Below are 23,940 nucleotides of genomic sequence, written 5' to 3' on the forward strand. Positions count from 1 at the left end.
TCTCATGTTCGATTTTCCTCTCTTAGGAGCAGTCCCATCAAGCGCAGCGTCGTTTTGGTAGCCCTACTCAAGCCGGGTAGAGCGAAATCTATAAGTAAGCCGATCGTCTAGAAACGCTAATACTGAAATATATCTCAAGATAAGGAAATGTATTTTGAAGTTGCCTTGGAGTCCTCCGAATCCGATATCTTAGTTGCTTCGAAGCGAATACACGAGTAATGCGTCGAACATGGAATCGCTCAATCGCCTAGTGTCGAGAGGCTCTGATCTCTACTTCGGTACTAGCCGGTTGATCAGGGGTATAAAGCGCCCGAGGAAGCACGGAAAGCGTAAATCATGAGTATGACGTAACGCGCCTTAAAAGGCGTAGCAGAGTTCGGCCGTTCATCGTAATTATTTCCGGGGTGGTCGTACGATTTTGTTGTGTCGTGGGTCAATGCACATCGCTGTGGCACTGATAGCTTTTGGGACTGGACGCGTCACCCTCAATTTACCGGTTATAATCCAGCTGGAGAGGCTTCCTCGACGATCTCGCCACCAGTTTTTGTTTTCCTTCCTCGTTCTCGCGAAGATAGCGTTCGGACTCTCATCTGCGATATGCCTGATTGTTGTCTCATCGCCAGCCGCCCGAGCCTTGAGGACCAAAATGCGAAGCATTAAACGGTTGCCGTCCGTTGTTCAGGCCCATGCCAGGATCCAGGAATGTCTGCGCCCATTCCTCCTGATTGATCAAATCACCGAATTGGACGTTCGGTCCTGGCATCTGCATGAGAGAACCCCCGGGTTGAGGCGGAAACCCCCGGTGTGCTTGTGCTTGTGCACCGTGCATCATATACATCGGCATAGGACCGAATAACTGTACATCATTGTCGTTCAGTCGTCTACCAGGCCCAGAGGACATACCAGTCGGAGGGAAATTGGCGGGATGCGGCTTGATGTCGATGCCAGACATTTGATGCGGAATACCGCCTACAATTGGGGAGCTGGTGTTACGGTCAAATACGTGTGGGTGTGTATTTTCGAACATGGTCATGGGTTGGTTTGGATACGCCAATGGGTCAGTAGAAGGAAACATCATAGTCGAGATGTCGGAAATTGGGATATTCAAGCCTGAAGGATCTGTGAATGAACTAGTCAAGGGTGTCGGAGGGAACGATGATCTCTGCTGCGGCATGTGTGTTTGGGCGACACCAAAACTTGCCAGGCTGGCGGTAGACGATGTGGGCGTAAGACTAGGGACTGCATCAAAGTATTCGGGGTTCGTCGCCGAGGGTGAATTATAGGCGGGATCTAGACCTAGGTTCGCGAGGTGCGTTTGGGAAATAGGCAGCGAGTGGCCATGAGCGGTACGCTTGGAGTTGGGTATGCTCTCTGGGAAGGTACTGGCACGACGAGGGCCCATGAAGTCATCTTGCTTTAGGAAATCGGGGCGTCCGGCAAGCTGTGGTGAGCTTTCCTGTCGTCGTTTTCTAGACTCAAGAATTTCTCCACCATGTCTGATGGATTCAGGCAGCTTCTCAAACATGCTCTATTGACAGATTAGCAAAGTCTACACGCCAAAGCAGCATTTCAAATAACTCACTTGAAGCATGGTGCTGCACCTATCCGCCGCCATACTGCGCTTAGCGAAGAACGCCAGCACCTCCTTGCCCTCGACAGCATCTCGGAGCAGCTCAAAACTCGTGGGGCTGGTTGGATTCTCTAGGACGAAGTAAAGGACTGAGACGATGGCAAAAAAAGTGGTGTACATAGAAAACCAAGACGCTCCAGCCAGTAGACCTCGCCTACGCATCTCAGTAGAGATATGAACAATGTTGCGTGAGACGCTTACGCACGCCGAGGCACATGCGAACGCTCTCTGATCGACTGTTTTGTCCTTGTACGATTGCGAGACATAATGCAGGAACGGTCGGTAAAGCAGTAGCTGCGCGTGCCCGAAGGCCATTCGCAGGAGCTGTTGAACTCTGAATAATTGTCAGTTGATGCGGCTCATTAGTCAAGACATGACTTACCTGATGATGATGGGGGGAGCTTCCCCACCAGGTTTCAGCGCCATGGGTAATTCATCTAGCCACTGCGCTAGATCTTGCTCAAGTTCTCGAATCTTGGAATAGCTCACCGTATACGTCACAGAATTTGTTCCATCCGACTGCGTCCCCTTTATAGGATACACGTATTTGCAAATTTTGCTCAGCACCTGTACGATCCTTGTATGGGCATTGAAGGCAGCCATCACCGATATGCTACCCTCGGCCATAGGAAGAATCTCCGTTTCCGTGATGTACTCGTCATCTACTTCAACTGGGTATTGCTGATCAATGTCCTCTTCTTCCAAAAAGTGTGGCAATCCTAGCATCGCACCAACATATGTATCCATTCTTCGAAGTACCCAGAATATGCGCTTTCGTGTTTCGGTTTCAATCGGAGTAAAGTTCATGTGGAACGAACGGTGCAGTCCCATGCGTAATGCAGATCGTAGGGCAACTCCTATGTAGGCGTAACAGGTACTGAGCTTGGCTGATGACTGTAGGAATTGGATCATGAAGATGATCGCCTGGAGTGAGGTCAAGTCTCTGCAGTCGGCAATGTCCAGGAGTTGGCGGGAGGCTTTGAAATACTTGAATCTAATCCACGTCAGTTAATGCATCTCTGTATTGGATGTTTCCTTGCTTACCCCTCCTCAGTGAGTCTGTCGTGACTTGCTATGTCCAACTCATGGTCTCCTTCCCCGAAAAGCTTACCCAGAGCAAGTACGGCATATAGCAGCGGTAGGAAGCTGTTTTCTGAAGTACCATAGTTCTCCGGTGGGACCTCGTACATTCGGTTCAGCTGTTTGTAGAATGTAGGTAAATGAACAACTCTGAGCAAGGCACTGGCATTAAGAATAGCCCGGTCACAGAGAGCCCACGCTTCTTTCTTACTCGGTAGTTCTGTCCCAGGCGGCAACGCGCTGTACGATCCAGCTGGCGACTGCATGGAGTTTGGAGAGGGCGTATCTTTAGACATTGTTCGATGTTTGAGGGACGGTGACTGGTCTGGAGGAACCTGAAACATATCTCCAAACTGTCGTAGTCCTCTCATGAAGCTCAGGCCTGATGAGTGGCCATGATAGTCCCACTTTCCTTCCTCGTCCAAGTCCAGCTGGCCAGTTGCTTTAACCATTGCTTCCAAGTGAGAATCTGAAGTCTCCTCAGTTGGGGGTATTCCGTGATGCTGCGCCACATGCGAGTCAGTGGGCATCACTGGTGGTGGTCGCGGCGCTGCTCCGGGCAATTGCGGTAACACTCCGCTTTGAAGATGGGCATCAATACTGGAGTCGTTCAAGTCCATGGTCGGGAAGACAACGTGCAATAAGGCCTTTGCTCGCTTCAATTGACTTTCGAGGGATTCGATATATTGGGGCGTGGCATTGCGTCTTCGATTCGACGGCTGATCATACGTGCTGAAAGCGAATCAGTACCAAGTTGTGAGGGATCAAAGTTTACTGCGGCGTATGTGTATACCATTCTGCGCAATTTGTCAGTATGCGCAAGCGCATTTCATGGTGTCAGATTGAGACACTGATAACATACCATAACTGTAGACGGTGCAATGAGTACATGGCTGCTTCCCATCGCACTTGATCTTTTTGCGGCGACATTCGTCGCATGCGCGCGTCACACGTCGTCGTTTCTGCATAGGTTGAGGCCTCGGTGCCTGATCGTAGCCGACGTCATTGCTCGGAGAGTTTTCTTCGACAAATTCGGGACTTTCCTCGTGTTGTGAGTTGTCATACTGACCAGGTTGGCCGGAGTCTGCTGGAAGACCTTCAGCTGTGGTAGGAGCTGGAGAAGCCATGGCGACAGTTGGGAAGCATGGCTGTGGCTGGGGGGTGCTGCGCCTAAGAGTAAATGGGTGGGTAGTCTTGACAGGGTCAGTCAGCGGCGGAGAGAGGTGGGTCAAAGAATAGGATTCTCATGGAAGAGTGTCTTAGCGCTGTTCCATGGCATCGTCCCGCCCTTGGACGCCGGAAGCGAGTTACTGTTATTTCCGCCGAGTAGTCCGCTTTTCACCCCAAACTGAAGCCAAGCTTGCACGCTGGTGTAATGACATCGGCGACAACTTTTTTGAGAAGCCATTTTTTGAGAATGCATGGCTTTTCGACGTTTGATGCCTTGTTTCGAGTTGGCTTCTTCACACCGCTCCCCGCTGCCCCTCTCATCTTCTCATCATCCTTCATTAATTGCACCAAATGTGTCTAGCACAAGACAGCGGGAGCGGCACCCACAGCCGCCAAGTCATGGTGCACAGCCATTCGCCTATCTGCAGCCTGTGGCGTCATGGCATTGCTGGCAGCGCTAAAGCCATAGGATGAGACGAATGTGAGGGATCCTAAAGAGGCGCCACCCACGCCACTCCAAGACCAAGACAAGTTGAATTGAGCCTTGATCCTTGGGGCTTACTGATACCGGTGCAAGACGGAGCATTCAGTACGATGTTTCCACAATTAAAAGCGCACACCAAATGGCCTGATCCGTTGTTCCATTGCAACTTGTCTGTTGCTACGCCTCCTCATGTCCTCCTAAAGCTTCTGCCTAAAGCAGCGATCAGCGATCAGCGTTCGCGAAGAGTGTTCACTCGCATCCAAGGGCTAAAACGAGAACGGTCATGTGGCCAGGAGCTGTAATTTTCTCCCCAGATGTGGGCTCTATCGGAGCGTGATCAGACGCGAACACCGACCTCCTGCACCGGCGTCTTGTGCAAGAAGCTCTGGCGCCGGATAAAGGCGTCACAGTGGTTGACAGCGTGGCTTGATTGGGGCTGGTGGGTCTTGACCTCTTGCGGTTGGTCACTCGTCCGAAGTCCGAACGTCGTCGCACGAAATCTGCCATGCCCTTGGTACTGCTTCTCGACGAGAAAGAGGATGCTGACAACGTTGTGTAGCTATAGACATGCCCGCCAGGCGACAAAATATGGTTCTGCGGGTGAATGGATCTCACCGCAATGTATCAACTGTGGGAGGCTGTTATCACCGAATGTCTTTTGAAGACACAGTGGGTGTGGGTCCGCTCTCCCGCTAAAGTTTCCCTTGCAATACGATGTACCAGTTTAGTAAGTGAGAGTATTGGATGCAAGGAGCAGATGCAGCTTTTGCGTACTTTTGAATCCAGTGCAATCTCTGTCCATGGAGCGCGTGTCGTGCTGCAGCATCGTCTTGGTGCTCTGGGATTCTTGCAGGGCAAAGGCTTGGAGTGTCGGGGCTAGATGACCGCTCACTTGGTGTCACTCGCAATCCTGACTTCACACGATGCGGAGTTATGTCACACCCTTCTTCGGCCGTTCCACAGCTGCAGGACGGGGTGCTGTGGCATACCCAGACTTCCTTGGCGTTGACTTCTCCCTCCAGCCACGTAGAATCGCGAGTTGCACCGCCGCATTCAACACTCTGTAATTCCGTCAGCGTTGCGCATGGTACGCTACACCTCCTACTTTTGAAGATGCTACATGTCGTCGCCCAAGGACTCGTCTTTGTTGGTGGTTGGGTTGTTATCGCTTGAGTCAGTCATTCCGATCTTGACGCCATATCCACCTTGGTTCCTCGTCGTGCTGGTGACTTTTAGCCGCGAACTAGCCACAGGCCGACCCAAGGCAAGGTTCGTATGGATGTTCGTATCGCAGGCTGCGGCTTGACTGTGAACGCTCAAATGCCTGCTCAAAAGTGGCGCATGAAGATTCCGCTCCTGGCGGAGATGCTGGAGATGACATGAGTAATAAGAATGTGGCGTTGATCGACGCGTTCAATACATAATAGCGAAAGCCTAGCGAGCCGCAAAACGGCTGTGCGTTCGCAAATACTTGTTCCAATGCCAATGCAGAGACAATACCCTTAGGTAACGGCTGCACAATATGCGGTGACACAGCTACTGCACGAGGTATCCTGAAAGGGATCTCGTAAGCAGGGCCAAGTTAAGGAAGCCCTCGATGCGAAAGTTGCCCAGCAATAATAATGTCTTGACTTGGCATGCATTGGCTGTTGTCAGAGTCAAGTAGCATCTTGTGGCTGAGGGAAGGACGAGCCTCGGGACGCTTCACCGAACTAGTTGCCAAGCAAGCAATCGAACGACATCCTAGGAATACTAAGAAATGGTTTGTCAGCGCCATTCTTTCGAGTGACTTGGTCGGTCGGGAGGGCATGGTGGACGGAGGGTGTTGTAGGACCGCATACGAAAGGCGGTCACGCATGCAATGACGAGGTCTTCCATCGCCAGGGAGTAGAATTAATGAACTTGCACGTGAGCGTTGATACTAGTACAAGGCGGAACGGCGCCGCGATGACATAGAAGCGGAGGCCAGCTACTGGAGGCTATTGAAGAGGCACTGGACGGTCTTGCTTTATCAGATGTATTAACAAGATCCGCATCTGCCAGTGCATGGAGAAGAAATTGCTGGAAGGCCTTTTCTGCCAGAGGTCTTTTAGGACTGGCGGCAAAGCACGCAACTATGGAGCGTGCCGAAGTTGGGTTGTCCAACACCATGACTGGCGGCAATGCACATCGCTACAACTGCAATTGCTGTAGGATAGATGCGAGTCGGTTCATCAATTCGAAGGCCTGGCGGTCGGGCTGTTGCCCTGCTGGAATGATTGTGGATGACAAAAGTTGCGCTAGACCCACAGCAGGCTAGCGTCGCCCACGTCGAAATTCGCTTACCGAACAGTCAATCGCACAGTCGAGGTCGACCTCTCTCCATCGACAAACTAACCACCAGCACACACGGATTCGAGCACCATGTCGACCTTCGAACCCGTCATTGTACGTACGCCCAGAGCACACGACTCCATTCTACGGTTGAACGGCAGTCACTATTCGCACGTCGCTGCCGTCTTGCGTTCTCGAGCAGACGCCAAATATCCCATGGAATCTCTGGCTGACTCTAACACCAGGTCATCGACGGCAAGGGGCACTTGCTCGGTCGCCTCGCCAGCACCGTCGCCAAGCAGCTTCTCAACGGCCAGAAGATCGTCGTTGTGCGATGTGAGGCCTTGAACATCTCGGGAGAGTTCTTCCGCGCGAAGCGTACGTCCACACCACCGACCACGATCCGGCACGCGAAGAGCATACGACACAGAGTGCATTGGCGGCTGCGGAGCATAATCATGTAGCCAGCTTTGCACGCTGTGCCTCCTCTGGACGCGTCGTTTCTGGAATACTCCGCTGTAGATGAGATTGGCTGACGTTGGAATGTAGTGAAGTACTCGGCTTTCCTGCGCAAGCAGACCCGTTTCAACCCCACCCGCGGTGGTACGTCTTCTCCCGATATCCCGCATTGCACACACTTGCAATGCACACACGTGGAAACTCGCGCATGGTCTAACGTCCCATTCAGGTCCCTTCCACTTCCGCGCCCCGTCTAAGATGTTCTGGCGTACTGTGCGCGGTATGATTCCCCACAAGACCGCCCGCGGTAACGCCGCTATGGAGCGTCTGAAGACCTTCGAGGGTGTTCCCGCACCATACGACAAGAAGAAGCGCGTCGTCGTCCCCCAGGCGCTGAGGGTATTGAGGCTGAAGCCCGGCCGCAAGTACTGCACCGTCGGCCGTCTCGGTCACGAGTTTGGCTGGAAGTACCAGGACGTTGTTGCCCGGTATGTACCCTTTGTTCCAGCAATCAGGTCCGAACAGGACGCTAATCGTGTCACAGTCTTGAGGAGCGCAGGAAGGTCAAGGGTGCCGCATACTACGAGCGCAAGAAGGCTGCCCGAAGGCAGTTGGCTGAGGCCAAGAAGACGGCAAAGGTTGACAGCAAGAGCCAGGAGCACCTCACCTCCCTCGGATACTAGATATCGACAGATGATGAACAGTGTCGGTGTCGGTAGCGTGGTTTGGCGTGGAATGCATTGGGCTCATGGGATCTTTCTTTCCTCTACTATACTTCGACCATTCGAAAGGGTGTCCAGGCTAAAAGAGCACATCACTACCAGGTGCTCACGTGTTCATGGGTCTCTTCGCGGTCGGTCTGCTGTGTCCTCAGGTACTCTTCCGGCTAGAAGAAATACGAAATGAAAATCCCAAGGCTACATGTACAGCATGGTGATGGCGTTGCTGTTCGTTAATATATCCAGAATTTGTTCTTCCGACTTTGCTCCGGCACCGCATGCGACTTGTCAGAAACTTATATTCTACTACTTGCATGATATCCAGCCTATCAGCCCAATACTCTAATCGCAGTTCATATTGTCCTAACGGAGCTAAACAAGGTCGGGGAGAAGGATGATGCGGCTCGCGTTCGATTACGCGAGCCAATGAGCAGATAACCTCGGTTCTGACGTCGGAAACCCTTCCCCAGATTTCCCCAAGCTGACCATAATGTCTGCAACGCGCCTTTCATTGGCATCGTTCGGGCTATCTGAGAGTAAATTTACTTTGGGACTGCACACGAGTATATGCGTGCTTCGCCGACACCAACATTGTATGAACAGTATTCCCTCGTCGTGCGTGCAATCTTCGGCTATCCTGCACATCATCCCGGGTCTTCTCCGCACCTGGGCGTCGATAGCCTTGTTGTAGCTCGGACGATACAGATACGAACATCGCCCACAGCTCTTTCCCCTGCGGCGTGGCTTTCTATCTTAAGACTCTAATTTCTCTCCTCGTACCCAGGCGAAGCATGGTGGGCCCGAAAGAACGCCTAAAGCAACTCGCATCGCACTTCACCTCCGCGAGCCCTGTGCCCGGTCCGCCACCCATCCACCCTGGCGATAGTCATGAATACCATCACCGACACAACTTTCATACCCTAAGCCCGACATGGTTTCTATGGCGAGCAGCACAGATCGAACCAGATGCTATTGCGATATACCACAAGACGGCTAATAGCAAGATCTTACGTCGCTCGTACGCCGAGGCTGCAGACCGTGCAAGAGGATTCGCGTACTACCTAAGGAAACATGGCTACAAGCGTGTGGGAATACTAGCAACAAACACTCCTGCTTTTCTAGAGAGTATATTTGGAATTGCCGCTGCAGGGAGCGTCAGTGTGGCGATCAATTATCGACTGAAGGCGGATGATATAAGCTATATCTTCCAGCATTCGGATGTTGATTTAATCATCGCGGACTTTGAGTTTGTAGACCTATTGGAGGATTATAGGAAACAAAAGCCAAATATTCCCATCATCGTGGATACGGATATGGATGCGTCAGAAGGCGAGCTCTCCGGACCGTTCGATGAAGCCGTGCTAGAGGGCTTGAAATATGATATTGAAAAAGGCGGAAAGGGCTGGACGGATCTAGAATCACAAACGAAAAATGAGGAGAGTGTCATTGCGCTAGCATATACGAGCGGTACAACCGCACGGCCGAAGGGTGTCGAGTATACACATCGCGGTGTCTATCTCGCTGCAATGGGAAATGTGATTGAAAGTGGCTTAAACTACCACACCGGCCGCGCGAAGTACCTATGGACACTCCCCATGTTCCACGCAACAGGCTGGACATTCCCCTGGTCCGTGACCGCAGTCCGAGGAACGCACTACTGTCTCCGCAAAATCGATTATCCCGAGATTTGGCGATTATTGAAGGAGGAAGGCATCACGCATTTCAACGCCGCACCTACAGTGAATACACTGCTATGCGCCGCAAAGGAGGCAGAGAGACTTCCACATTCGGTAAGAGTCACGGTCGCTGCATCACCTCCTTCGGCATGGCTCTTTGAGCAGATGACGAACTTGAATCTAAATCCGGTACACGTCTATGGCTTGACAGAAACATACGGCCCAATCACGAAAGGCTACCACATGCCTGAATGGGACACTCTCCCTGAGAAAGAGAAATATGCTAGGATGGCACGTCAGGGGCACGGCTTTGTTACCGGGCTACCTGTACGCGTCATCAAGACGGAGCAAGAGGAAGGCGTACTCATCAACGTAGAAAAAAACGGGAAAGAGATTGGGGAAATTGTGTTCGAGGGCAACAGTTGTGCGAAGGGGTACTACAAGGATGCGGAGGCGACGAGAAAGTTATGGGCCGGAGACGTGCTGCATTCCGGGGATTTAGCGGTTTGGCATCCTGATGGGGCGATTCAGATCCTGGACCGGGCAAAAGATATCATTATTTCCGGTATGCTCTCATCACCTTTTGTCTGATGAGCACTTCACTGACGCGTCATAGGCGGCGAAAACATATCCTCTGTGGCCCTCGAGGCCATGCTTTCAACACATCCCTGCGTTCTCGAGGTCGGTGTCTGCGCGGTTGCTGATTCGCACTGGGGTGAGCGGCCCAAAGCTTTCGTCACCACAAAGGACGGCACAAATAGCGAAACGCTTGGCGAAGAGGTTATTCAGTGGGCCAAGGGGAATAGCAATATCTCGCGCTTCATGGTGCCGAGGGAGGTTGTTGTTGTGGACGAGTTGCCGAAGACGAGTACGGGGAAGATTAAGAAGAATGTGTTGAGAGAGTGGGCAAGGGGGAATATGGATGCAAAGTAAGGGAGGATGTGTGTACTTGTAAGGGGACTTTATTCGAGGAAGCATGACTCGGTTAACGTGTAAGTACGATATCTGTAGGGGCCATATTCAAGAGCTTCTAACGCCGAGTAAATGCCCCGATACGGAAATCACTTATTTTTGTGCAGCTTTCGAACTACCAACGAATTGCGATTACAGCAGAGGTAGTTGAATCTTTGCCGCGATTTGTTTTCTCCTCTCTATTCTGCCAAGTCTGATTAGACACAGTTTAGGCTTCGCAAACATGAAACAGTAGCAATACCACGGGAGTTGCGACGGACCTGCAACATGCACCGCAACACCATCTGCGCAAAGAGACAGACCTACAACAAAACTGCCGCTTGGCACATTTCTCCTATCGTTATGCGGCTGCTAGATCGTCCTACATTCGTCGCACAGTTGTGTTCTTTGACAATGCCAAGGTAACAATATAATGGTGTCGGTTGAAGCAAATGCCATTGAGAGTCAAGACTTGGCGGTAGGATTTACGCTTCTTCTGCTGCTCTCTCGTCCTTGATTGGAAACATCTTTTTCTAATCTTTCTGTTTTTCCTCCACTAGTTTCCTTCTTTCAGCTGCCGGACAGCAATCTATTTATTTCTATATCTCCTCTACTCAACATTTCATACATTCAAAATGAAGCTTTCCTTCGAGTGCGCTCTCGTAATTTTGGCTGCGTATAATGTAGATGCTTTCCCAGTTGCTACTTGCAGCCTAGAGGCAGTATGTACTCTCTCGTGTTCGCGTTGAATGGTATAGCTCTGCTTGATGAGACCTTATACACCTTGCTCAACTAAATATATCACATATGCTGACAATACAACCAGGAATCACTTGATACCCGTGTCAACCCCGTCAGGCGTGAAGCTGCTTTCAGTAGTATAGAAGGCCTGACAACTATCGGAGGAAACCAGCGTCGCGAAGCCCAGCAGCAACAGGAAGGCCGTAACGGTGGCCTCAAGATCGGCGGACTTACACTCGGGGGCCCAAGTGGAGGTATCAGTGGCAACGGGTTGCAGCTCGGAGGGGCCCAGCAAGGCAATGGTCGCCAGAAACAAGCTGAACAAGAGAACCGCAATGGTACAGAGGCAGCGGAGGAGCAGACACCAGCCGCTGAGGCACAGCAACCTTCCGAAGCCCAGGGCGAGGAGCCTGACATCCAGGAAGCTGAGCCTGAAATCCTGGAGGCTGATCCGTCTCCCGCTGAGAACATCGGCGCTGGCGCAGGTACCGAGAACCAGCCAGGACGCGCGGAAGGCGAACAAGCAAAGCAAGAGGCACAGCAGGAAGCCCAAGAAGCGAAAGGCGAAAAGTCGAATGGTGTGAAAGCTACCGAGGAGTCTGAGAGGTTCTCAGAGGAAGCTGGCATCACGCTCGATGGATCCGGCAATGCGCAGAATCTCGGGGGTAATCTGGGCATCACGAAGGGAACTGATGGTAGCACGTCCGTTGGTGGCGAGAATGGGATCAATGTTGCTGTGGATGGCGAGGCTACGGTTGGAGATGAGGACTAAGGCGATATGATATGACGCATGCTGTTGTATTACCTTATGCTGTATATGGTGAGCAATGTGGGTAAATATTTCGTGAGGTCTGTTATGGTCAATTACTCTCACTGCCTTCGTTACGCACAAGAACGCTCGTTTTATTCCCACGATTGTATGTCTCATTGCAACTTTCATTCAAAAGTCTTACTAAAGGCATTTATTTGTCCATCTGTTAGAGGTTGCACGATCTTTCGTTTATCACAGAGGTATATTAAGTCAATTCGACACAAAGTGGGTGCTCCTCATGTTATCCTCTTAACGCTCTTGTATCATCTTGTACTGATTCTTTATCAAGCTTGCTATTACCTAGTGAATGCACTCAGTAGTGAGTGGCAATCCGTCACTACTACAAAGGGGACCTGCATGTCTTCGGCACCATTCTTCTCGTTCATCACTCATATCCCTCATAGAGTCTTTCCGCTCATATTATCAGTACATCGGACACGCCGTCCTTCACAGTGAAGATGACGCGCCAAGCACGGATAATTCTTGACGCAATGAGCAGGGGCGGTGTGACCTCGCCCACATTCCCACGCACACCTCTCGCCTTTTCGTCACATTGAATTCTACTCTGTCTACAGTACCAAATCGAGCGGGACTATGGCTACCGGCTCTGTTGACGACTCTGCGTCGGACAGGTCGATTCACGTCACGCGAGATTCGCGAGCACCTTCTCTCACTGCCGGCGGTTCGATCTCGGATGGTAGCCCCGGCGAACGCGAAGTTGACGATTACGAGGATCTCAAGAATGAAATGAAGCTCCTGTGGGCTGAGCGAGAGAATATCGACCTCAAGCTCAAGCTCAAAGGTGTTGAAAAAGAGAACCGCGGGCTCAAAACAAAGGTCAAGGAGCTTCAGACCAAGAGGACACCGGACACCGTCGAGTTACTCAAGAAGCATGACGATCTTGTGAAGGCTATCGGACAGAAGACGCTTGAGCTTAGTATGCGAAAGCTTTCACTGAGAACAGCAGAAGAGACGGAACAAGAAGCGAGCCGCGTGCGCAACCAGATGGAAACACTGCAAGGTACGAACGCGAGGCTTACCAATGAGCTTGATAGTCAGCGATCGAAGCTTGATAAGGCCGGAATTCTTGCGAAGGACCTGAGTCACAGCCGAGCGTTGGTCGTTGAGCTTCAGGTGATAAATTCGGTTCTTAAGAACAAAGCTGAGCAGTTGGCCGGCAGGAACGATCGGCTTGCAACAGAGCAATACGCAAGCTCGGAGGCCAGGGAGAAGAATAAAACGGGTTTCGAATTCTCCCGCGCCAAACCGAAGAATAATGAGCATGAAATGAAGGCTCTTCGTGAGAAACTTGCGGCTGCTGAAGCAGATCGAGATTGGTTTGGCTTCCCATCTTCCTGGCGTAGTGCCATGCTAATCCACCACCATCTAGGCACCGTTCAGAGCATACGAAGATGCTCGAAGTTCGGAACGCACTAAACGCTGAACGAGGCCATGACTCCCCACAATTGGCGCGTCTCAAGGGCGATATCACAAAGCTGAAGAAGGACAAAGAGGATCTTGGGAGGTCCATCCATGTGCTTAAGGGGAACATCGCCTACTATATCACCCACTTGGACTTGGCTGACGCCAACTTCCGTGTCTTCGCCTGTAGACATGAAGGTGGCCTAGACGCTGTCCCAGACAAGCAAAACACGACGCGTCAGAAGACGGCATTGCAAATTGCTACCGAGTTCTTCAAGGAGTACGCAGACGACGGACACTTCATCAGTGAGTATCATGATGTGAGACAGTACTTGCTTGAACACCATCGTGCGCATGAGCGAGTCGGTCAAGGTCGCGGTTCCTCCTCGGGCAGGCTGAAGGACAAAATGATCGAGGTTGATGTGGAGCGTGGAGCCAACATCACCTATTCTTGAGGGAGAAACAAGGCGTCTGCAAAATGGACTCGGTACTTCTGGTTCGTCATGGGGTCCATACGGAGGATGTGAAGCAGTAATAATGTCGGACACGGGTCATATACGAATTGTCATGTATGCCTGATGAGCTGGGATCTTCCGTGGGAATTTAACGGGAGTTTTCACATGGGCTAGGTAGTTTCAGGAGTCCTCCGTGGACCATATATATGCTGGAATCCTTGCCAATGGCACAAGGCTCAGTGTTATTAGTCGGATGATGGGAAACATGAACTTCAATCTCTCCACTCTCCACCTCTCTAATCCTTAAAATGCTCCTCAACATGATGTGCCACAGCCGCTTCGTCGCCCTCAAACACGCCACAAACCGGACACTTGGCAATCCCACTTTTCAGCTCCTCCGTCCCTCTGCCCTTGCTCCTCTGTTGATGCCGCTGATCCGCCTCTTCCAGCGCAGCAAACAACCCCACATCCGCCGGCTTCCTCGCCTCATACAAATACTCATCGTCTTCCCTTATATCCCTCTCCATCCTGCCCCCAACCCTCCCCCCAGCACCTCCTCTTCCACCAACAGCGGCAGGCCCATTCCTCCCAAGATTCGCTTCGGACCCGCCAACCAGCGCCTCCCCCCTCTCCCCCTCAACTTCACTTACAATCCCCTGCACGCGGCCCACTCGCCCGTCTCGCAGCCGCACTTTGACGCCACGCGGATGGTCGCCGCGCGTTAGTAGGTCGGCGACTAGGCCGCGGACCTGGTGGCCTGTGGTCTGGTCTTGCTTTAGCACGATGGAGACGCCTGTGCCGGGTTTTATGGCGGCGAAGGAGGGGATGGAGGAGTGTTCTAAGCGGGGGTGTCTGTGCTGGGGGCGGGGAGAGTGGGTGAAGTTGGGGTTGGGGGTTTGGCCGCGGCCTCGTCCTCTTCCTCTTCCTCGTCCGGTGCCTCTGCTGGTGCCTCTGTCGCTTCCTTCGTCTTGTGGTTGGCGGTTTGGACGACCGCGTCCGGTTGTTTGCATGGTTCTTTTGGATAGTGTGGAGATGCTGGAAGGGAGTATGGCGCTTATTCTTCTCATTTAACGAATGTGGTATTCTCCTTCTCTTGCTTCTTATTTAGATCCAAGGTCTTATTTAGCCAATCTCTTTAAAGCTTGCTGCGCAGATTGCGAGATGTGGGGCGGGGTATATACGCCCTGAAGATATATTCTGAGATGGTATGTCTATATCAATAGCTGTGAGGAGGTGACCGGGTAACTAGTAAGAATGGAGCGGATGTTGTTCGGTCGATGGAGTTGGCAATCTTGGTCCGAGATGTGAAGTGCAGGTCTCTAAAGGGATTGGTGCGGATTATGTCATCGGGATCTTCACAACTCCTAGTAGAATAATTGTTGCTACAAATACTTTCTCTGGGTTCATGATTTCAAAAGAGTATCGAGATTTGCCTAGAATATATACCCGAAAGACCTCACTCGAAAATAATATCCGGAATTTCCATGAACAAAATCCGAATTGCGTTATACAATGTCCTCAGTCCGGCTTTAACTGAGGCTCTCTAAAATCGACCTCGAATGCTGGCATATAAAAAGAGACTCCAGGCAATGCTGATTGTGACAACCGCACCAATGTCAATGCCAAAGCGTTTTCGTTCCAATACGCAATCTATCATCCCACTTGCTCGCGCTCCCTGTATACCAAACGCCGTACATGAAATGTGGCCAAAGTGTCGCGCTAGAAGAATAGACACGAAGTGAAAGGTCAGTTCGTAACACGATTCGAAGCGCCGCTCGCGCGTTGTTCTGTCGAATGCCGGGATTTTCGGTGACATTCTGAGGTGGAGCAGTGAACTGAAGTGGTTCGAGATCCCCGTCATTGAGACGCTCAGAAGGGGAAGCCGCCAGGTGGGCCTTGGCCTCTTCGGCCACCACCTGGCATGCCGCCGCCCATGCCACCGAAAGGACTGCCGCCGCCAGAGGCAAAATGGAAGCCTCCGCCTCCGCCGCGACCGCCACCCATACCCCCTCCTCCTCCACCCATGCCGCCGAACATTTGCATGACTGTCGATAAAATTAGTTGGATGTTTACACATACGACTGCTACGGAACTTACGGATTTCTGGGTCGATGCCACCGCCTTGGAATTGGGCGCCACCACCGCCAAACATATCGGAGGGATCGGCGAGATCTACGCCAGAGTCATAACGTTGACGTTTTCTATCATACTATTAGCTTCAGGGAATGTAGCACTGGGAGGTGAGAACCTACTCTGAGTCGCTCAACGTCTCGTGGGCCTCTTGGATTTCCTTGAATCGGTCTGCAGCATCCGCATCGTCGGGATTCTTGTCTGGGTGATGGACAATGGCCAGCTTTCGGTACGCCTTCTTGACTTCTGTCTCTGTGCAATCCTTTGAAAGCCCAAGAATCTTATAGTAATCCTTTCGCTTGCTCTTCTTTAGCTCGAGCTCCGCGTCGCGGATCTCCTTGGCAATGCCTGGCTCAGAGGGATTTTCTTCTTGTATGGCCTTCAGGTCCCGCACCGCTTCTTCCCAATTTCCGGACTCGCCCAGGGCCTTTGCCCTGGTCTTCCGTGCTTTCGTGTAGCTGGGGTCTAGTTCAAGCGCCTTCTCGCAATCTGCGATGGCTAGCTTCCAGCTCTTTTGCCGAGTATGGCAGAGGGCTCGGTTTTGGAGGATCTTCGAATTGGTGTTCTTGTTCGAAGGGTCGACTTCCAGTGCCTGTGAATATGTGTCGATTGCTTCCTTGTACCTGCCAGCCTTGAACACAGCATTGCCTTCTTGCTTCATACGCTCGAGCTTCTGCACCATCCGCAGGTACTTTACCGCTTCCTTGAAGTCAGGGTCGCAGCTCAACGCTTGCCTAAAGTGCTGGATAGCCTTGTCGTTCTCGCCCTGGGCATACAGTATGCGGCCGCGCAGCACGAGCGCATCGGGGTCCTGGTTGTTGTTCCGCAGTAACGACATGGCAATGTTCTGGGCCTCGCCGAGGGAATTGGGGTTGCCCATCCGCAGGTGTGCCTCTCCCCGCATAAGCTGCCATTTGCGAGGCCTGTCGACAGCCTGGCCGAGCCCTTTCTCGGCCTCATTTAGCGCGTATATGACCATTGAACCGGCGCCTCCTTTGTGGAAAGTCTCCTCGGCCATGCGCAGGTGCTTCTGCATGTTCAGCGCGGGCTGCTTGTCTTTGACCGTAGCGGCGATCGAGTTGTACACCTGCACAGCCTCATCCGGCCTTCCCAAGCTGGTGTATACCCTTCCTAACCGCAGCAAGATTTTCATATTCTCTGGGTCCAGCTCGTCTGCCATTTTGCAATCCTCCATTGCCTCGGCAAAGCGGTTTGCTGAGATGTAGGCGGCGGCGCGGTTCGAGTAGTAGGTGGCATTCTTAGGGTCGGCCTCGATTGCTGCAGGTTTGGGTTAGCATACAGTGCTACTTGGTGTATCGTAGTGCAACGCCTCGGCTGCAGGCAGCACGGCACGCGACTCGGACAGAAAGTAGGTGTCACAACGCACCTTTTGAATATTCTTTGATCGCAGCGGGGTAGTCTTTGATCTTGAAGAACTTGTTTCCTGCAGCCTTGTACTCCTCCGCATCGATGGTTGGCGGCTCCGCAGGCGGGGTGGCAGCCTGCTCGGGGGTGGCAGCATAGTTTGCAGACTGTGGTGGCGGGCTCTTTGTGTACCTGTGTGGTGGAGGAGCTGGCCGGTCGCCGTTTACGCCATTCGCCTTGGGCTCTTGGGGTGCAGGCGGGCTCGAAGGTGCGGGTGAAGAGGAATATTCCCTATCCACATCCATGGGCTGGGGCGTGGCCGGGTCGCTCATGGCTGACAGGGAGGAAAAGGACAGGCGCTGCCGCTCTTCGGGCGGGAGATTTAGGGGGTGTTGGTCGCGGTCGCTGGGCTTGTAGGAGCGTGTGGAGGAAATGGAGTTTGGGCGCCGCGTGCTAGTGCGTTCCCGGTCTTTGACGCGGGTGGGATATTTTTTGTCGGGCGAGGAGGGAGGGGTGCCAGGATTGCTCTGGGGCGTGAGACGGGGGACAGGGTTTGGCGTGTCGGGCTTCTTCGACTTCTTGGACGACGACGAGGAGGATTTGTTGAAGAGAGAGGGAAGAACCATGGGAGGCGAGATTCGGGAAGGGTAGCGGCCGGTTGTGTGTAACTAGATTTTAGTCTCTGGCGGCAGCAACTTTTGGTTGGAGTTCGGGACCGATAAAAAAAAAGTCAACCTGGGATTTGGCTCCTAAGAAACGTTGCTAGAACGTTCCATCCGCGAGGATATTCCCGCTAGCCCTTCTGCCACTATTGCAAGCCGCAGCGGACGTGCATCTGAAAGGCTGGGGCTGAGAAATATCGCTAGAGACACCAGTCATGGCCTGCATTGGTAGGGTGGAGCTCATCACTCGTTTCTGTCGTGTGGGTTCGTTGGGTGATGGTTGTTTGACTGGGCCTGTGCTACCTACAGGTTGATACAAGGATAAGAGGATAGCAGGATAGAAGGATAGAAACATAGAAACATAATCTATACGCTCTGCTGTGCTGCTCTACTCCGAGCCGACGAGTATAGTTTGGACATGACCTAATCTCCCGTGGGCGAGGCTGGGACGTGCAGTATCACTCAGGCCAACAAACAAGACGCAGTAGCAATGCCATCATCTCACCAATGTTGAGATATTCCCCGTCATTCTCTCGCAGTCGCAGCGGTGCAGTGTGCTGGCCACCAGCCTGCCTCTAATGTGCCAATGTAAAACCGACCTTTGTTTGCTGGTACTCCTCCACCCTCCGCATTGCAACATGGTGACAATGTCTCGTCGCACGCATTGCCTAATCAAGCAGTCCAAGATATCTATCGTCCAATCAAACATGAGCAGAGCAGAACTGCTCAATGCAATTCATCGACCCGTGCTAGGCAGCTATAATATTCCCTTTCCACGCGCTGTCCCGTCGTCTAGGCTTGTCTCACTACACGTCACACGGGCGCTGACCGGTCAACATGCAAGCTTCTGACGGCATCGAAGGTAGTTGACCACCCTTTCTCGTGCAATATAAGACCTACACCAGCTGCTTACCGCGCTCGACCTACACACATCGAAATCTGACTTGTAGATTGGCTGCTGTTGCTAATCGACGACTCCGACCCCCTCGCAGTCGTCATCCCGCGTTACCAGCTGCACGTGCTAGGGTGTACCACCTCCGCATAGCTCGAGCTCCCCAACGCTCTTACTCCACACCTGGACTTAGTGACGGCGCTGTCATTGCGCGACAGCGTGTACTACAACCGCACACACAGCTACCCCTTGCAGACTAGCCGTCTGTCCACTGTTTCGTCCCCAAATCCAAGACGCCAGTACGTATGACAGCAGGCAGCGAACGACCAGGCGCCGGCCTCCAAGAACCCACAACCCTCCCCGCGCCTTCTACGAGCGAGTCCGATCACCTGTCCATCACCATGGGGCTCACATACAACATCTACCTCAACTCGTCCCGCATCTACGGCTGCAGGAACTGCAAGACGCACCTTTCGAACCACGACGACATTCTCAGCAGAGTCAGTCAGCTCCTATGCATGTACACACCTGGATAAACTCGCTAATGGCCTGCAGAACTTCCGCGGTCAACACGGCAAGGCGTACCTCTTCGATAGCGTCGTGAACATCACCGAGTCGGAGCCCAACGAGCGCAACATGACGACCGGGCGCCACATCGTACGCGACATCCACTGCAGACAGTGCAAGGAGACGGTGGGCTGGAAGTACGACAAGGCGTACGAAGCGAGTGAGAAGTACAAGGAGGGCAAGTTCATCCTGGAGGCCGAGTTGCTCTGCACAGTGACATGAGACGAAAGCAGCACGGAGGGTGTACAGGATTTCTGGTTATGCATTTTGAGGGCGTCTAGGGATTTGGATACGGTCGCACTGGTTGGATTATACGGGCAGGAGTTCAAAGTGTCAAGGGGTTATTGGAATACGCAAGGCGGGTTTGGGTGGTAGGGTATGCCGGATATTCCGCTTCACTTTACTTCTTTCTCTACGTGGGCTTCTACCACCTAGTCTCAAGCACCAGCAGATCAATGTACGGGCGGGGTTTTGTGGCCCCATGCACAGGTTTTGTTGATACTCACCAGTCAATCCAAGCTATAGCTAGCCAAAGCGCGTCATCTCTCAAAGATGTGTATACACAGCTCGTGTATTGCTGACAAGCTTGTATAGGACTTTCTTTTTATAGTTATATTCACGGATCTGCAATTTGATATGAATGCATGAATCCACTCTGCAGCTACCTGCTTCCGTTGGAGGTGCCGGAATACCCCGCAGCGACCTCGGCGGGGCGCAAGCTGCCGTTGATCATCGAGAAGCTATTGAGCTTGTGTCGTCAGATCTCGGGCCACATTCGTTCTTGAAATTACATCCTACTCTTCTCTACTTCATTTCGTAATTCTCTCTTGCTCCTTGCCGACATCTCCGGGCTTCTCATATCCCGTCAAATTCAGGTACAGACCAAATATGGCAACAGACACGATGAAGGCAGTAGTGTTCAAGGGCCCTGGGAAAGTGATCATCGAGGATCGACTGATACCGAAGATCAAAGAGCCAAGAGACATTATTGTGAAAGTCGACAAGGTATTACTTCAAGACACATAGCACCAAATTAAGCTAATCATGGGTTGCAGACAGCACTATGCGGGAGGTACACTTGACTATCCCTACTCAACACCAAATAATACCATCTAAAATCATCTCAGCGAGCTACACGTCTTCCGTGGCCACCAGCCATCCGGCACCGACTTCATCATGGGCCACGAATTCACAGGCCACGTGCACCAAGTAGGCTCAGCTGTGAAAAGCCTCCGAGTAGGCGATCGAGTCGTCTCTCCCTTTACGACGTCCTGCGGTGAATGCTTCTACTGCACGCACGGCTACTCTTCTCGCTGCGTCGAGAGCCAGCTATTTGGCTGTACAGCGCTGGACGGTGCGCAGGCAGAATACGTGCGTGTACCGCTTGCGGATTCGACGGCCGTCAAGGCACCGTCTGGAATCAAAGACGAGGCATTGGTCTTGATGGCGGATATTTTCCCTACAGGGTTTTTTGCAGTCAAGAATGCTTTCAAGGAGGCTACGGCTGAGGAGATTAGGGGCAGTGTGGTTGTGCTGGTTGGGTGTGGGCCGGTTGCGCTTTGTGCGCTTTGCAATATCACTGACTACAAGCCGAAACATATACTCGCTGTTGACTCGGTGCCTTCGCGTCTTGAGCTCGCGAGGTCGCTTGGCGCTGAACCGTGGAACTGTAAGTAACGCTGGTGTACCAATTTTGTGCATGCGAGACAATTACTGACTTCGTATCTCAACTTTTAGTCCAGACTGACCGCGAGGGGCTGGACAAGCGCGTCAAAGAGCTCACAGATGGCCGTGGCGCCGACGTCGTGATAGAAGTAGTGGGCTTGGCACCAGCTCTCAGGATGGGCTTCGAGCTGCTGAGACCATGGGGCGTCATCAGTTCTGTGGGCGTGCACAACGGCGAGATACCGTGGACAGGCACCGAGGCGTATGGCAAGAACATCAGGGTGCAGATGGGCAGGTGTCCAGTCAGGAGTGTCTTTGAAGAGGCGTTGGAGGGCTTGAAGAGGCATCAGGACAAGCTTGGGTGAGTGACCTTGACATGACATGATGGCTTGCTGGGAGCAGAGTGACTAATAGTATTTCCAGGTTCATGGCCGACAAGATGATGCCATTGAGTGAAGCAGTCGAAGGCTACGACATATTCGATAAGATGAAGGTGCAGAAGGTAGTTTTCGAGGCGCAAAAGTAGTGTTTGAGGGTACACGTCAGGTCAGGAGCGTCGAGTCAACCTTGATTGAATTGAAGTGCAGGTGCAGTTGCAGGGCGTCAACTAGAGGTGTCAATTAGAGAGGCTGGGCCAATGAGAAGCCTGACCAGAGCCAATATCACCGGATACATCTGTCGTTGGCTCGCAGTGTGAATGTTCCTGGTCCTGGTCCTGGTCCTGGCTGCAGCGTCGTGGAGACGGATGGCCGTTGGCTATGGTCTGTGCGCTACGAGACCCCGCAGTGGTGCTTCGCGGATGGGGCGCTCGCTGAAGCTTGACGACCAGCCGGCTTTCACACAAACACACACATATACGCGCCATGGCAGCGCCTACAATGCACAAGTAATGGCTTCCATAGGCGCGGGTCCAGCTTCTGCACGAGACGCTCTGCTGGCCCCTCCCCCCCCAATTCTCCGTAGCTCCTGTCTGCCTGCACCTGCGTCTCAGTGAATACGGCAAGGCCCGCCTCGCTAATAAACGTGATTCCCAAATATCGTCCTGCTCTGCCGAATCTTCGTTTCGTCACCCAACTTCTCATCAAACCGACTGCACATAGTCCGCTCCCGCCGACTCTCTCCCTCTCTCTTCTCTTCTCTCCCACACATCCCCCCAATCTCCTCCCCTCCCTCTCCGCCCCTTGCCGCCCTTTGCTCCCCTCTCACCTGTTGGCCGATCCACACCGGCCACTTCCCCCGCCACCTCCCTCTCCACTTGTGAGTAGCTCCCACTAAGCAGCTCTTCAACCAACGTCAACAATCACTGACCTCGACGCGCCAGCCCGAAGACACTCCCACACGTCTTCTCCACACCACCTCACCTAGGTCATTGCTTGATCTTCGCGACCTCCCCTCTTGTAAGTGGCATGATGTTGTTGCGCGCATCGCGTCCTACGTCACTAATACGAGGTGCAGCACTCTCCTAGGCCATTCCTACACCATGTCCACAGAAGAGTCTCAGTCAGGCCCCGGCCAGGATGCCGGCCGCGTCACCGACCAACTCGACCGTCTGGCCATCGACGGCGAAGGCGACGTTGTCCCGCGCACCGAGGAAGAGTACGCTGAGTCGCAGCTCACCCTGCGCGCTATTGTCTCTTCCAAGGAGGCCGGCGTCATCATAGGCAAGGCGGGCAAGAACGTCGCTGACCTGCGCGACGAGACTGGCGTGCGCGCCGGTGTCAGCAAGGTCGTCCAGGGCGTTCACGACCGCGTGCTCTCCGTCACTGGCAGTCTTTCCGGCATCTCCAAGGCGTACGGCTTGGTCGCCAAGGGCTTGCTCGAGGGCGCACCCGCAATGGGCATGGGCGGTCTCATCCGCAGCGACGGCACTCATCGTACGTACATGGAGGCGCTGCTTGAAACTACAGAACGCAAGCTAACGGGTGTGTAGCCATCCGCCTCCTCATCTCACACAACCAGATGGGCACCATCATTGGCCGCCAGGGCTTGAAGATCAAGCAGATTCAAGACGCCTCTGGCGTCCGCATGGTCGCACAGAAGGAGATGCTGCCCCAATCGACCGAGCGCATCGTCGAAGTCCAGGGCTCCCCATCGGGCATCGAAAAGGCCATCTGGGAAATTGGCAAGTGCTTAATCGATGACCATGAGCGCGGCTACGGCACCGTGCTCTACAATCCAGCTGTAAGGGTTCAACCAGGAGTTGGCCCTGGTCCACTTTCCAATGGTGGCGCTGCTGGCGCACCTGCTGGGCGCTCGTACAACCGCACTGGTCACGGCGCCGATTTCAGCGACGCACCACCTACGTACTCGCGACGATCTGGCTCCGATGCCGCTACCCGCCCCCCGCCTCCAACGCACACCGAAGATGGAGAGGAGATGCAGACGCAGAACATCAGCATCCCCTCAGACATGGTTGGTTGCATCATTGGCCGTGGTGGTAGCAAGATCAGCGAGATCCGCAAGACGTCCGGCGCCCGCATTTCGATTGCCAAGGCTCCCCATGACGATACTGGCGAGCGCATGTTCACCATCACTGGTAGTGCCAGTGCCAATGAGAAGGCGCTATACCTCTTGTACGAGAACCTCGAGGCCGAGAAGATGCGCCGCAGCCAGGCACAGGAATAGAGGCAGCAGAGCTGTTGTATGCTCGTAACGACTCGCACCGACTCGGGCTCAGGACAGTGTAGTCTGTACGACTTCAGACAAGGCAACCTCCTTGGGAAGATGCAGAGCACTTGCAAGGCCGTT

The 23,940-nt window shown here is 53.0% G+C and overlaps 10 protein-coding genes across 10 annotated transcripts; 7 read left to right on the plus strand and 3 right to left on the minus strand.

Annotated features, from left to right (window-relative positions):
• Positions 1–613: 613 nt before the first annotated feature.
• Positions 614–3,837, minus strand: K460DRAFT_356749 (uncharacterized protein; the record flags this gene model as incomplete). The annotated part of the gene is made up of 7 exons (XM_040931985.1): positions 614–1,528; positions 1,583–1,784; positions 1,836–1,964; positions 2,013–2,624; positions 2,675–3,442; positions 3,504–3,507; positions 3,573–3,837. 7 exons carry the CDS (start codon positions 3,835–3,837, stop codon positions 614–616), a joined length of 2,895 nt encoding a protein of 964 aa, XP_040785521.1.
• A 2,913-nt stretch (positions 3,838–6,750) lies between these two features.
• Positions 6,751–8,085, plus strand: K460DRAFT_367879 (ribosomal protein L13). Its single transcript, XM_040933666.1, has 5 exons — positions 6,751–6,791; positions 6,923–7,055; positions 7,227–7,280; positions 7,366–7,624; positions 7,681–8,085. Exons 1-5 carry the CDS (start codon positions 6,768–6,770, stop codon positions 7,817–7,819), a joined length of 609 nt encoding a protein of 202 aa, XP_040785522.1. The 5' UTR covers positions 6,751–6,767; the 3' UTR covers positions 7,820–8,085.
• Positions 8,086–8,354: 269 nt separating this feature from the next.
• K460DRAFT_340558 (acetyl-CoA synthetase-like protein) lies at positions 8,355–10,793 on the plus strand. Its single transcript, XM_040931119.1, has 2 exons — positions 8,355–10,096; positions 10,148–10,793. The coding sequence occupies exons 1-2, from the start codon at positions 8,647–8,649 to the stop codon at positions 10,462–10,464; spliced, it is 1,767 nt and encodes a 588-aa protein (XP_040785523.1). The 5' UTR covers positions 8,355–8,646; the 3' UTR covers positions 10,465–10,793.
• Positions 10,794–11,117: 324 nt separating this feature from the next.
• K460DRAFT_418107 (uncharacterized protein) lies at positions 11,118–12,038 on the plus strand (the record flags this gene model as incomplete). Its single annotated transcript, XM_040937921.1, has 2 exons — positions 11,118–11,204; positions 11,309–12,038. 2 exons carry the CDS (start codon positions 11,118–11,120, stop codon positions 11,993–11,995), a joined length of 774 nt encoding a protein of 257 aa, XP_040785524.1. The 3' UTR covers positions 11,996–12,038.
• A 912-nt stretch (positions 12,039–12,950) lies between these two features.
• Positions 12,951–13,911, plus strand: K460DRAFT_340560 (uncharacterized protein; the record flags this gene model as incomplete). The annotated part of the gene is made up of 2 exons (XM_040931120.1): positions 12,951–13,371; positions 13,425–13,911. The coding sequence occupies exons 1-2, from the start codon at positions 12,974–12,976 to the stop codon at positions 13,909–13,911; spliced, it is 885 nt and encodes a 294-aa protein (XP_040785525.1). The 5' UTR covers positions 12,951–12,973.
• Positions 13,912–14,063: 152 nt separating this feature from the next.
• On the minus strand, positions 14,064–15,181 carry K460DRAFT_367882 (uncharacterized protein). Its single transcript, XM_040933667.1, has one exon. It carries the CDS (start codon positions 14,919–14,921, stop codon positions 14,208–14,210), a length of 714 nt encoding a protein of 237 aa, XP_040785526.1. The 5' UTR covers positions 14,922–15,181; the 3' UTR covers positions 14,064–14,207.
• Positions 15,182–15,780: 599 nt separating this feature from the next.
• On the minus strand, positions 15,781–18,032 carry K460DRAFT_287478 (TPR-like protein; the record flags this gene model as incomplete). Its single annotated transcript, XM_040928970.1, has 4 exons — positions 15,781–15,956; positions 16,009–16,112; positions 16,164–17,319; positions 17,429–18,032. 4 exons carry the CDS (start codon positions 18,030–18,032, stop codon positions 15,781–15,783), a joined length of 2,040 nt encoding a protein of 679 aa, XP_040785527.1.
• Positions 18,033–19,361: 1,329 nt separating this feature from the next.
• K460DRAFT_287398 (yippee zinc-binding protein) lies at positions 19,362–19,749 on the plus strand (the record flags this gene model as incomplete). The annotated part of the gene is made up of 2 exons (XM_040928963.1): positions 19,362–19,460; positions 19,516–19,749. 2 exons carry the CDS (start codon positions 19,362–19,364, stop codon positions 19,747–19,749), a joined length of 333 nt encoding a protein of 110 aa, XP_040785528.1.
• Positions 19,750–20,270: 521 nt separating this feature from the next.
• On the plus strand, positions 20,271–22,076 carry K460DRAFT_367885 (GroES-like protein). The gene is made up of 5 exons (XM_040933668.1): positions 20,271–20,532; positions 20,583–20,599; positions 20,655–21,196; positions 21,265–21,553; positions 21,616–22,076. The coding sequence occupies exons 1-5, from the start codon at positions 20,416–20,418 to the stop codon at positions 21,716–21,718; spliced, it is 1,068 nt and encodes a 355-aa protein (XP_040785529.1). The 5' UTR covers positions 20,271–20,415; the 3' UTR covers positions 21,719–22,076.
• A 596-nt stretch (positions 22,077–22,672) lies between these two features.
• On the plus strand, positions 22,673–23,817 carry K460DRAFT_407343 (poly-binding protein 4; the record flags this gene model as incomplete). Its single annotated transcript, XM_040937062.1, has 2 exons — positions 22,673–23,066; positions 23,123–23,817. The coding sequence occupies 2 exons, from the start codon at positions 22,673–22,675 to the stop codon at positions 23,815–23,817; spliced, it is 1,089 nt and encodes a 362-aa protein (XP_040785530.1).
• Positions 23,818–23,940: the final 123 nt, after the last annotated feature.

The sequence above is a fragment of the Cucurbitaria berberidis genome, assembly GCF_010015615.1.
Source record: "Cucurbitaria berberidis CBS 394.84 unplaced genomic scaffold K460scaffold_4, whole genome shotgun sequence".
In the NCBI taxonomy this organism is placed as follows: domain Eukaryota; kingdom Fungi; phylum Ascomycota; class Dothideomycetes; order Pleosporales; family Cucurbitariaceae; genus Cucurbitaria; species Cucurbitaria berberidis.